We start from the raw sequence: 13915 nt of genomic DNA, 5'->3' as shown, positions 1-13915 counted from the left end.
TACTACGCTTTAGTATAACACATTATTTGTGTTATATAATGAAGTTTGCATAACACAATTCTTTGCATAAAAAGTGTTATTGTAATAGATATTATAACACAATTTTCATATTATTGTTATATTTAGATATGTTTAAATTCTCATTATATATTTTATTTATATAACACTAATTTATTCTATTATATTTTAATTTTTTTATATAATTAAAATTACCTTTCTAATATATACTAGCATCATCAAATGAACTTGATTTTCAAATAACAAAAAGTAAGAACATTCAACATTGTATTAACAATCCACAAATTAGTTTAAAACATTCAACACTGTCATCAACAACAAAATGTTTTTTAAGTATTCAAGGAGTCTTAAATATTCAACATAGTTAAAAGTTACTACTTTCAACACAAATAAATAAACAAAGTTACTACTTTCAAGGAGTCTTAAGTATCCTTTTCTACTTCACTTGTCACATCTGCAAAATAAACAAAGAAATATTTTATTGTTATTATCTAGCATCACAAATTACTTCAAGAAAAATGCTATGGAAATTATATCCAAGAAAGGACACCACATACAAAATAGTGAATTCACAACTACACCAAAGCAAACAAAGAAGCCAAACACTAAATTATAAGACATTGGTTATTTTTTGAGTATGAAAATGTACCTCTTGGAATAACTTTTTTAAAAGGCCATGCAACTGTGGAACCAACTGCTTCTTGTATTGTAAGCATTGCATTATTAGGACGAAATAAGTAAGATTCTGGTACAAACTCCCTAGACTTTTGCTCATATTCCACCGTTGCTCTACAATTTTAGAGCATACGTCAATAATCAAGCACTGACACTTAAACTTATACCCAAAATAAACTATATGATTTTGGTTACTAACCTGTTAAGATGGATCCAAATTTTATCCATCTCCAATGAAATTGAATTTGATGTTGTTCTCTTAATAAAATCTTGTTTTTTGTCTGGGTTTAACAACTGTTAGACAATACAATCACATTATTTGTGGTTGTAATTTCAGGGTCATGACAAGGTCGTTAACACACATGGTTTTAAAAGAAAAACATGCCTCGGTTGAATTTCAGGTCATCTTAAAAGAGAATTTCAGGTCATACCAGTTAAAAAGATCATTTTCTTCAGTTAAATATCCTATATTTGCTATTTATCCTATGAATGATTAAAAATGGAAGAATTACTTTATTGTTTTGGGGTTAGTTGCAGAAGAAGAAGAAGAAAAGAAAGGCCATTAAGTCAATGTTGTTTAATAGAGAAGTTGACCATATTGTTATTTTCGACCTCAATTGTTTTGTGGGTTGTAAATATATCAATGAAAAGGCCTAGTGGGCACTGACCCTTTTAATTTGATTAAGAAAAAAAAGGATATTATGTCTAGTGGGCAGCAGACTCTACATCATGTGCTCTTAAGAACTTGTTCCTCTTGAGAGTATAATATGATTAATTCAGTCTTTTAAATCTGTAAAAACAATTGGTTATATGATCCAAATGGTGGTAACCAACCAAAAGGAAAGAAAAGGAAAAGACATTGATCTCTTTTGTTTTTTTTGTTATTATATTTTTGCTCAAGATTATTATTTTTATTATTATATTTCATTTCTTGGTTTTCTTTTAAATTATGGCTTTCTATTTTCTGTTTTACTAATCATATCAGCCCCTGTTTCTTATGGAATGAGCATGCATTTAAACATCATTTTTAACAAAACAAGTGTCATATATCTCACAATTCAGGGCCAATTTAAGAAGCGTACATAGCCATCTGTTTGTTAGTGTGACCATTTTCTATTAGTATACATTATAAATTCAATCTATTGTACTCACTTTGTTTGGACCTACTTATAGGCTATATAGATCATCAGAATACATTTTGGTTTGGTTTGGCAATCTATTGCGAAACTGCCTCAAAGTTCTTACTTAAGGAACTTCAGACTTTTTGACTGATTTTAATTTGTAGGAAGTGCTTGTGTGTTTGATTCTGCAGTAAAAGGAAGTTTCAACAACGAACAAGGGTAAGATTTTCAAGCTAGCAAAGGGGTTCCGTGGGGTACACTATCTAATACTTGTTTCATAGATTTGTAATTTTGAGTCAGATTTTATATAATATTCTCTGTCTATACACGATTGTAAGGGATTGCTGATGATTTTGGTCTTCTTATTATGTAAGTTTTGTAGTATTGTTCTCAGAATGAATCCTGCTCTAAGTCTTAGTTTTGTATTCAGTTTCTTTTAACTAAAAACTATACAAATAGTTTAGTTAATGCTCTCCTTCAGCTGCACTAAAGAATTAGAGAAGGATTCATTTCGAAATCAATATTAAAGATAATAAATAGTAAAATATTGTGTACAATTTCTGAATGTGTAAATTACTTTTGTTTTTGTGGCTTGAAAAGATTGTTTGCATTTTATTATGGAGATTTCTGTTGAAATCAGTAAGGCAGAGTGAGATTCACTTATTTTAGATAGATTTTCCTTTGATTAAAAACCTTATAGTAATTTTTGAGGAACCAAAAACTAGAGAGAACTACTGAAATTCCTCATTATTAATTAATAGACAGTGCTGGTATAGACCAAAACCCTAAACATTACAAGGTTGAGTTAGATTGAGAGGCTCCCCTTTCCCAAAGATTGCCAAATTCTTCTCTAAGTAAATCTCACTCTCTATCTACAATATCTTCCCAACCTAACAGCCCAGACAACTCCTAACACAAGTCTTTGTTATTGGAGGCTTATCTAAACACAAGTCTTGACCACCATTTTTTGTTAATTTTGCTGGTTTATTTTCTATCCATTTAATAGTCTCTAGTTCAAGAGATTCTAGTGTTGTGTTTAATTTAAAAATCAGATTCTAAAATAGTAGCCACTAACTAATTGAGTTTGGATCAAAGACAAGATTTTAGCTTGGGTTATGGCAATTAAATCTAATCTATACATATGGAAATAATGAAAACAATATGACTAAATGAAAAATCTAATCTATACATATAATGAAAAATCTAATCTATACATATAAAAGCTTACCTAACCATCTATCAATACCAAGTCAAAAAATTCAAACAACACACAATAAGTTTTCTTCCTTATATCACCGCAGCACACAAACAAATTTTCCAGAACCTACTTCTCTAATACACATAAATTTTCAACCTTCCGTTATCACCGCAGCACACAATTTTAATCTCAGAACCTACTTCTCTATGGATGAATATTTAAGATATTCAAACTCCTCTAACATTTTTAAGATATTAATAATAAGAGTTAAAAGAACAAATTCCGTACCTCTTGCAAATTAACTTTGCAATGCTCCTTGCCAATTCGATCCCCAACCTAAAGAATATAATCAATACATAAAAGATTAATACAAAATTAAAATTTGTCAATAGATATTAAAACAGCCTTTGAAATCCAAAATTTATCTAATTCGATCTTAAAATTTGGGAACAGATATGAACAGATCTACCAAGCTAATTTTTTTTTTATGGCAAATCACCAAAATGGAAAACAGATAGAAAGCAAAAATATGGTATAAAGGGAAATGAAAAAGGACACAAATTTGAAATTCAAGTTATAAATGCTAACCCAAATGCTAAAAAACAAAATCATATTTACAAATTAAAAAAATAAGGCTTGCTCTCTAATAAAAAATCAATTTTATTCATTCTAGTCTCAAGAATTACATGCTATAAAGTCTATTGTTTACTTGGTAAATTATTTTATTTTGAAAAATAGACCAATCATAAACTAAGCAAAGTGATAGAAGTCAAAGATAAATTAATCCTTTATCATAAAAGAATGTAAAGAAGAAAGAAGGAAAAAAGTTAGTTCATCTAATTCTCTTTAAAGACTTATTACAAACAGTTTTAGGGTTTAATCTAATATTTTGTATCCATTCATGATAAGCACCCAATTAATGAATAAACTACATTTATACAATGCAAAAAGAAAAAGGAAAAAGACTCACATCTGGAACAACAATCTGATCATCAGAGTTCTCAATCAGTGGGGCATTAGATGAAAAGCTTCGATTTCCAGCGCTGGCAATGAACTGTGGCTGCTCAGAATATTTAACAAATCACACGAAAATATCACTTAAAAGTAACTAACTCTTTTGCATTTTATCCATTTATGTCAAAGTTAGTACTAGATCTAGCCAAACTCCTCTAGCCTCCTGCAGTAGAACTGCAACACAACGACCCCTGCTTTTAATAAAGAACATAAATAAAGAAAGTTCATGATACCTTAATTGTACTTAATATATGAGGAGTAATTTCAAGGAGACATTTGTTCAGTAAGATGAAACTATAGATTTATTAAGAGTGTAGCAACAAGGGGTTACTTTTATGATGCTATATAAAATGTTGATAGAAACTCAAACTAAAAAAAAGAAGAGCAAAACATATAATAGAACAAAAACAATAATCATAAAACAAAGACAATCAGATAAATAAGCCAAAATAGAAAGTTAAAGTACAATGCAATATAGTAGTTGTGGCAACCATGAGCAATTGTTATATGTTATTTAATATACGTCAAAGATAAATAGATAAACAAGAAAATATATATAAATATAACCCATTAATTTTTGGAGCTGATATAACGTATATTTTCAAAGCTATTTTTGAAAGAAATGTGAATCTGGGTCATTAATGCAAAACAATAATACAACTAACAACCAAATAAAATGAACAAGAAAGAAACATGACTCAATCCAAACAAACCATGATATCATATATGGCATGGGGAAGAATATACATAACCCTATAAAAGACACTACAACCAATTCAACAAACCCAAATTTGAGACTAAGTGGCATGGCAAAGAAGATGCAGAAAGGTCATGTAAAATCCTGCTATAGAACCAGTGAAGTTCTCTTATTTTATGAAATTAGAGCTAAATATAAGGATGAAGCAATGTGTTAAAGAAAATACAAGTCATTCAGGAATTTAATCAAACAGATTCTATGCACACATTATCACATCAAGAGAATCAGAAAAAACACACATACATTTGTATAAAAATATGCAGTAAATTCAAAATAAAAGATTTAACATACTCAACCATAGATAAATCTTTAAAAATAATTAGTAAACGCAAAACAGAAAGAAATTTGAAACACACAAATTATTCTCAAAAGTAAAATAATCAAATTTACAAACCCATTTTTAACCACCAAAGCACTCAAAACACACTTGTCGGAAACATAAAAGACATTTGATCTCCGCTCAAAGAAGGAGAAAGCAGAACCAATTTAAATAAACTATGAAAGGCACACAATAAAACATATTATATTTGTCAAAGAACTAACCTCCATCATCTCAAATCCAATTGATAGCACCCAAAGAAGAGGCTGATTACGAAGCAATATAGCTTTACCCCACCATCCAATAATATGAGCTAAAACAAATTCATCAAAAAGTGTTTCCTATAGAAATTAAAATATTATAAACATAGAGAAGTCAGAAGTCTGCTTAACTGCAACATAGAAGTCGTACACAGTACACCAAGAGGATATGGTCAGAGAATATCATAAGTAAACAGATTATTGAAGAAGAAATCATACACAAACATTTTTAAACCTGCTTGTAGGATTTTCGGGAAGATATATGCGGCAGTCAGCTCCATAAGATCTTTCAGGAAGTTCTGCACATAATTACAAAGGCAGAATTCCAAAGTATAAACAATCAGCATAAGCTTCTCATTCAACTGATGCAAAAATAAAAGAATTTGCATAAATAATATGCAAAGTTATAATTTGCAAGCTTAAACTGCATTACCAACACCAAGATCCGGATGGAGAAACTTCATAAACTGTCGAGCATCATCTTGCTTCTGGAAAGAGAGAAAATGTAAAGTTGTTACCATAAGATATAAATAACACAACAAAATCATAGATAAATGAATAACTTCAAAAGGCTGAAAAAATGTGATAAGAATTTGAAGTAGATGACTCTAGAGTGAATCAAAAGAAGGCTACTCCAAACATTTTTATTTTTTGGAAAAAAGGATCACTATAGAGATAGGAAAGAGAAGAGCTGACCTGAAAAAGCAAAAATGTGAGAGCAACAAGGTAAACAACAGCCATGCCATGAACTAAGCGCCAATTTGCTGGATGCGGTCTGATCAGAATCCTGTATGAATTTATGTCAGAAAACAACATACAGGATTCATTCTCTTTACATGTACAATCATCCTAGAGATCCAACTCCATCTAGACCATTTTATCCCAATGCCCTTCTCTTAAAATAAGAAAAATCCTAGTGAACTATGAAACTCATATTTTATATAAAAATCATTATTAAAGATCCATAAAATATTATCGTTATTCTGTACAACGTAACTAGTTACACGGAAAGGTGACTAAATTAAAGACTTCCCAATAAAGGACTTTTTTTAAACTACGGCTACCAGTCACTCTTCTCTTCATGATTAATATTATTAAGCATGCCAATCAAACATTTATCAATAGATTACAAATGGCAACTAAATATTATATATAACTAAATATAATAACCACTAGCTAACACCCACGTTATTTATTTTTAATATAAGTAGTTGATTGCTACAAAAGAGATATAGTAGATACAACACAAATGGTCAAATGTGTTGAAGTTATATATATCTATATATTTATATATATCTCCCATAGAAAGTGAAAATGAAGCAACAAAAAGGTGTTAAGGTTACCTGATTGAGAGGAGACTGTGTTGTTATGATTGTAATGAGACATCTGGAACTAAAGTGAAAGCAGGTGGATTCGTACATTATATATATATAATAAAAACTTGCTAACACTCAATCAATATCCATTTGACGCTGAAATGAGCCCAGGAAAATACAGAGGAACTCTTCCAGCAAACAAAAAAAAAAGATAAAACACAGGGGAACTCATACTCTATTAAAGAAACTGAATCAGATAACAAAGTCACTACAATCTATAGAGTCCTTGGAAACTACAAAACAAAAGAAAGAAGAAAATTAAAGTCTAAAAAGACAACAGCCATATTCGGTCCCTGATAGTAAAATCTAACATACAAAGCAAAACTCTGAAATATCACAAAAAAAAAAACCCATGCAGACATGGCATCCAAAGGAAGAACAAAACAAGCTGGTCCCTAGTTGTAGAGCATCTATCTCCTAGAAAACTCTCTAGTGGGACTTCTGTCATTTTAATGGCTTACTTATAAATCATCGGCCAAAAGTTCTGGCCAGTGCTGTTAGAATATTTAGTAACTGTAGTCGCGAAATCCCGCAGATTAGAAAATGAATACAGAAAATGTTATTTCAATGGAAGAAAAAATGAAGAAAATACCTCTAGTATTTATGCCGTTGCTGCTAAAATCTGTAGCTTGACACCAGTTTGAAATTTTATAATGTGATGACAGCAGCAGCCAAGAACATAAGTTTTCAACCAAGAATGACTTCTACAATGAATTGCTACTGCTCCCAAAAGTTGAACTTTGAGGTGCTGATGCGGGCACCTGTGGGGGAGACATGGCGCTCAGCCCTTCTTTTGAGACATTTTCAGAGCTTGCACCTTCCGTACTTGGTGCATATGGTCTCGTGACTTTATTTTTTAACGAATCCTTTGATTGGTTGGGTCCGTAAGTTTGTAAAGCTAGCTCAATCGAAGAGTAAACTTCAAGAGCCTGTTGGGAATCAGGATTGCATTTTACAACACGAAATTGTTCCTTCAACTCTGTTGATCTTGTCCGTAAGTACAGTATAAGATGTGAAGGTAGAGCATTTGGATTATCTTTCTTTCCATGGATCAATTCCATGGTTGCAAGGTCATCCAACAGGACATCCCATACTATTGAACATGGATCCTTTGCTGGGCTAAACTTTCTCTGACCAATGATATTGGAGGGTTGCTGTAATAATATCACTCTTCGATGAGTAACCACAAGAATTTTTGATTTTGGGATTAAGAAATGATCTTCATAAGCATCAGTTAAGGCAAACTTTCCACGTACTTTAAAAAGATCAACCTGGCCTAAAAATGAACCTGATTTTGGCAACTGTAGAATAATCTGTCCTCGAGCTTTGTACTCGTCATAAGGCCGGAGTAAATTATCACCACTAATTACGTGAGGAAGTCTCCTGCGAAGAAGTTGTTCATCAGAAGTTATAGCTGATGCTATCTTCATTCTCATTGCATTGGTTCCTTCTGTGGCTTTTGACAAAAGATCCAGAACCCCACTAATTGGTTGTGCCGCTGCACCAATTAGTCCTCTTCCAATACCTTGAACAAAACCCTCAACACCAAAAGTTTTTACACCTTCAAGAGGCTTTGTTAATATTCTAGTGACTCCCCTGAATAGGACTTTTGCTAGTGCACCACCTCCTTCTCTAATAACATCACCAAGATCCTCTATGCCCTTGTTTTCCTGTCTCTGCCAACTTTGGATGAACTTCTTATCCATTGATAAGGCAGCCATACCCTTACTCATATGTCCAAGTGCACTGCTTGCATTACCCAATATATCAACACCAGAAAGCAATTGAAGAGGTTGGCCAAGGAGATCCTTCCGTATGTTTGAAATAGCAATATTTGTCATTGAAATCTGCCTCATGCACACATTCTCATGAAACCTTTGAGTTATTCTAACTTGCATATTCTCAGTGTTTCCCAGTGCAGTCATCAATGATGCCCAAAAGACAAGTACACCCCTTGGTCGTTGACTGGGTGACATAGTCATTGACACCTTGAACCGAACTTCTGAGATGTTAAGAACTCCAATTTGGATAATTGGATCAACAACAACAGCAGTGGTTTGGTTATCATATTAGCGATTGAAGTTGACCTGCTGGATCATTTCATGAAGGCGCCATATAATAGGTTCATGAATGTTTATCAGAAAGGCAGCATTTTCAGGACCATAAAAACTAATATATGGATAGACACAAAGATCCAGTGACCCGTTTGATTGCATGGTCACAGAAAATTTCAAGATATAATTCGTCTCATCCCCAACTTTCTGTGGTCTGAAAAGAACTGGCATTGGAGTTAATGGCAGCGAATTATCCACTTGTATCCCATGCATTCTTAATTTGAACCTACTAATTCCAGAGCCCAAGCCAGTTGAATTTGGACTATATATACAATGACAAGGGGAGAATTCAAACAAATAATTGGCAATTGGTATAGAAAATTGCTTTAAGCAAATGAAAAAAAATAATAAGCAAAAAATGACAAGATTCCACTAATTATGATGGATCATAGGCCAATGACAGCAACAACAACATAGGCCACTAATTATGATGGATCATAGGCCAATGACAACAACAACATAACCAAATGCAAATATGTAATCCAAATGATTTTACTTCCAACACAGTTATAACAAAAAAAAAAAAAAACAACCCATGAATCCATGCCATTGTATTCAAAGTTTTAGTCCTCTATTTATATATACAAAGATAGAAATATAGCTAAACATTTGAATCATGGGAAGTTTATTGGCTCATTACTAATATCAAACTTAAAAAACCTATTTCAAAACTGCATGGAAGAATTTAAGTGGCCTTTTTCCAAATAAGAAGAGATGACTAGATATCTTGTAAACACATAATATTTATCACATCTCATCTCCTATACACATAAATATATTTGTGTCTCTCTACTCTGTTTTTAATGAAGAGTCCAATATGACTTGATCATTTTTTTTTCTGATGCTTGTGTCTTCAATTCGTCATATATACAAGTCTTGGGGTAGAGATTAGCCCAATAAGAATAGGTACAAAAGGAACCGCAAAATATATTAGCAGCACTCCAGAATTAGCAAGTCTTGGAGAATGCAAACTTTTGTAGGGATCATAAAAAGGCTTTGAAAAATAAAGGAGTATTAATTCATAGAAGTAGAGGGACACGACGAGAGTGGGCAGAAGGAATCGATACAGATTAAAAAAAAGCTATAAAAATAATTCAATTCACTCATTTATCTCATTGAAGCATTCCATCAAACAATTATTATGTATTATTTGATAAAATCTTAGTAATACATTCAAACATGCAAACAAGACCAACTTAAGTAGTAAGACAAACAAAACTTTCAGACAAATTGATACAAACATCAATTAACACAATTATACTCTATAGATACGAATTTAGCCTAAATACAAATATTCACTCTTAATCATTCTTATTCCCAAACAGTCCAAATCTGAACAATACAAGCTAGTTTCAGTTAAAACTAAAATACCACCATGTTATGTTGATGGCCAAAAGCTTTAAACATAGGTCAGCTAAACCAACAATAAAAACAAAATGCACAACCAAGTTTCAGTTCAATCAAATAACATGTGAATAAGAAAAAGTACAAGGTTTTATTAGATCCAAACATGAGTGAAAAGTGAAAACAAAAATTGAAAATCAATGATACCTCAAGACAAGTCCCCAAACTCGTAATGATAGTATGCGAATTCCCCAAAAGTCCTTGATTTCAACTATTTATAATCAAAGTTAAAAAAACAGAAGGCACATTTATTTTCAAATAAAAATAGATCTGCATATTCAATCATATTTATAAAAGAAAGAAAACTTACTTAATCCATGGTTTATTGACTTAATAAGGTGACTCATCTCAGCTTTGTATAAAAAAACTAAGCCTCTTTTCTACTTAAGTCATCTAGCTGACTGTTTTTCTTTGAGACCCTGATCTTGAAAATGATCTCATTTCCTTACCAGATAATTTCAGGAGGCCCTTCTTCATATTCCCCTTCATCACTGTCATTACCCTCATGTGCAGTCTCAGCCTGTCATAAATTTAACAAAGCAAATATAATTTCCTTGCTAGAATTACATATTCTCTCTGCCAATCAGCGAAAACTCAAAACATTCTATAACAAGGCAAACAAAGTTCTTCTTTCCATATCAATATCTCAAACCTTTAGGTATATTATATTAATTTGGTTAGTTTTTTATTCTTTTCCAGCAACCAAACAGCCGTTAAAACCAAAATACTCCGAGAAAGTAAAGAAAAGAAGAAAGTACTTGTTGTTTCCGAGACTCTTCGTGCCTTCTTTCGTTGTTCCTCATATTCTTCTTCTTCTTCCATCTTCTTCCATTTCATCTCCATGGCCTCGAGCCCTGAACAAATGAAACACTGGACGAAGAGTCTCTTTCCGTCTCCGTCTCTATCTCCACCTCTGCAATCTGGTTGGGAGAGAATGAGCCTTGAACGTCGCCGTTACCAGTCCGCAAACCAGTCCTCATCCCCCATCATCAAGTCCCCTAACCTCAAAACCCCTTCCGGGGACCCAAAAGAGTCCAGCTTGGCTTGCTCTGCTGGTAATCGGAACCGACAAACGGGGCAGGAGTTATGGTGAGCGACCTAGGGCAGAATGCAGTCGGGATGGTAGAGATGCTTAAAGGAAGATTTCAAGCAGAGAGAGGCGCAGAAGAATGGGTGGGCTAGGAAAAAAGAATGGGTGTGAAGAAGAGAACGGTGGTGGGCTAGGTGAAGAAGAGAACGGTGGGCTAGGAAAAAAGAATGGGTGCGAAGAAGGGAAAAAAGAATTAGCTAGGAAAAAAGAATAGGCGGGCACCAAAAAAAATTAGCGCCATTTTTTTATTTTACCATATATATGTATATAATAATACATTTTTCAGTTGTATTATATTCTTGTGTTATGCTAGGGGGTATTTGGTGTAGTGATTACTGCTAGGCATGCCTATTATGATTTAGTGACACGTTATTAACTGCTTATGAGCATGTTAAGTTTTCTTGCTGAGCCTCGGCTCACGGGTGCTATGTGGTGCATGTAAAGGTAAAAGAAAGTTGGACCATCCTTGAGTTGGAGAACTTAGGTGACTATGTGTACATATGTGGCTACTCGAACACCACAGCCGAGGGTTTAAAGGGGAACTAGGGTTAAACCGTATATTTCCGCTTAGGTCGGCTGGTTGTAACTCCTTTATTGTAATTAACATTTTAAATGTATTTTGGGATCCCACGTATACAATAAACGTTTTAGTGAAACGTTGGTATCTTTGACCAAATTTTTTAATCTTAAACCATTAATCACATTTAGTTACACGATTATGGCCAAATGACTTGTTTATCGAGTTTAACACTATTTAAAATACATAGTGCAACGGTCCCTGGGTAGTATGACGTTACATCCTCCAACCCTCATTGTTGCCTTGGCAACCTATCTGTATACCACGTGGCCTCCTATCGGGGCATGGAGATGACATTTGGAGCCTTCCTTTTCTGGTCACTGGGGCCTCTGCCCATACTTGAACCCATAAATGGAGGTCCCATCCTCCTAGTGTCACTCATGGTTGTGTTCTCACGCCATATTTTGTTCTCTGTGCCTTCGGCCGTAAGGGGTTTCTCTACCACCTGTGCATATGTTGTCACTCCAGGCATAGTGGTAATGCAAATATCCTTGGCTATCATAGGTTGTATCCCTAGAAGGAATCTTTCCTTCCTTGTCCCATCAGTGGGCACCAAGTCTGCATCAAACTTGGCCAATCTGTCACATCTCAGTGCATACTCTGTCACTGACATTTTTCCCTACAACAACTTACTGAATTCCTCTACCTTTGCACCCCTCACTGCATCATGGTATTCACGTTCCTGGTCTGGGATATCACTTCCCACTCGATTCGGGAATCCTCCCAAAACATGTATGTGGCACAGGCCACACTCTCATTACCAACTACCCTCATGAAATCCAGGATATCGGTGACCATGCTCATCCACTGTTTGGCCTTAATTTGATCTACACTGCCCTCAAAGACTGGAGGGTGCTGCCTCCTGAACCTTTCATAGAGAGGTTCCCATCTATTCCCAGCCTTTGTCAGCTGTAATACTGCTAGCACCAACATAGGTGGTACATCTAGCTGAACATTCCCTACAGGTACCTGTTGCTGTCTCAGGAGGCGGATCTCTTCTTCTTGCCTCAGTAACCTGGCTTGCATATCAGCAAACTTTGCTGCCAGTTCTCACGAGCTGGCGGAGGGGTCTGACCCTGATTATAATTTTTGGCCTATATTCCTTTGGCCGGCTTGCAGATTTGAGTGCCTTGGAAGCATACTTCCAAGCTTGTACCTTGTTGCAGTAATCAATTCGACCAATTAGGTATTAATAACTATACCTCTTGCCACCCTACGGTCTAAGACCGAACAAACAAGCATTCACATTCAACAATCATGCTGATAAGCATGTCGGTTTATATTCATACTCAAACATGGTGTTAATAAGCCCATCCTGACATTTATAAGCTAGTAACAATGCTAATAAGTAGTTTCTAGCATTTATAAACAAATAACAATGATAATAAACATTTCTTTAATATTTAACAGTGATAATAAGCATTTCCTGGCTTACATGTACGTATAACAGCACTAATAAGTGTTTCCCTTGCATTCACAAGCAATATCAATGCTAATAAGCATGCCTTTATCAATCATTCAATAGTCAAGGGCCAGGCCCTATCAGAATATCTCATGATTTCTAATAAGGTAGACACATAAGGCATTTGTATCCTATTTAAACAGTTAAACACATAACCAAATAAATATGTACCAAACCTTGAGTCGAGCTTGTATTTACTGGCGAGTGTACATGCCCAGCCAGTCTTTAGGAACCCTTAACCTTGACACGCTCTGATACCAAGTTATAACACCCTGGATAGCCAAGACTATTACACTATGTGTTTTAAATAGTTTTAGATTCTCTAAACGAGTCTCTTGGCCATAAACGTGTCACTAAACATGATTAATGATTTAGGGTTAAATTTTTTGGTAAAAAACGAATAACCATTTCATTAAAATATTCACGTTCGTACATGGGATCCCAAAATAACATTTAAAAGGCTAATTATAGTTCAAAAGTTACAGCTAGCTGACCTAAGTAGAAAAATAGGGTTTGACCCTAGTTCATCT

The 13915-nt window shown here is 33.9% G+C and overlaps 2 protein-coding genes across 2 annotated transcripts; both read right to left on the bottom strand.

Moving 5' to 3' along the window:
- Positions 1-302: 302 nt before the first annotated feature.
- Positions 303-6616, bottom strand: LOC133822933 (uncharacterized). Its single transcript, XM_062255410.1, has 9 exons — positions 6059-6616; positions 5796-5850; positions 5582-5661; positions 5327-5443; positions 3983-4072; positions 3301-3348; positions 893-987; positions 668-807; positions 303-472 (listed from the first exon to the last, which is right to left on the bottom strand). The coding sequence occupies exons 1-9, from the start codon at positions 6176-6178 to the stop codon at positions 441-443; spliced, it is 777 nt and encodes a 258-aa protein (XP_062111394.1). The 5' UTR covers positions 6179-6616; the 3' UTR covers positions 303-440.
- A 217-nt stretch (positions 6617-6833) lies between these two features.
- On the bottom strand, positions 6834-9118 carry LOC133822932 (uncharacterized). Its single transcript, XM_062255409.1, has 2 exons — positions 7331-9118; positions 6834-7251 (listed from the first exon to the last, which is right to left on the bottom strand). The coding sequence occupies exon 1, from the start codon at positions 8718-8720 to the stop codon at positions 7443-7445; it is 1278 nt and encodes a 425-aa protein (XP_062111393.1). The 5' UTR covers positions 8721-9118; the 3' UTR covers positions 6834-7251; positions 7331-7442.
- Positions 9119-13915: the final 4797 nt, after the last annotated feature.

The sequence above is a fragment of the Humulus lupulus genome, chromosome 3, assembly GCF_963169125.1.
Source record: "Humulus lupulus chromosome 3, drHumLupu1.1, whole genome shotgun sequence".
Classification (NCBI taxonomy): domain Eukaryota; kingdom Viridiplantae; phylum Streptophyta; class Magnoliopsida; order Rosales; family Cannabaceae; genus Humulus; species Humulus lupulus.
This window is presented reverse-complemented; position numbering and strand designations above follow the sequence as displayed.

Coding starts and splice junctions, on each gene's coding strand:
- LOC133822932 (XM_062255409.1), bottom strand. CDS start 8,720: ATGACTATGTCACCCAGTCAACGACCAAGGGGTGTACTTGTCTTTTGG.
- LOC133822933 (XM_062255410.1), bottom strand. CDS start 6,178: ATGTTGTTTTCTGACATAAATTCATACAGGATTCTGATCAGACCGCAT. Junction 3,349..3,982: donor ATCAGATTGTTGTTCCAGAT/GTGAGTCTTTTT, acceptor TATATTCTTTAG/GTTGGGGATCGAATTGGCAA. Junction 473..667: donor TAAAAAAGTTATTCCAAGAG/GTACATTTTCAT, acceptor TTTATTTTGCAG/ATGTGACAAGTGAAGTAGAA.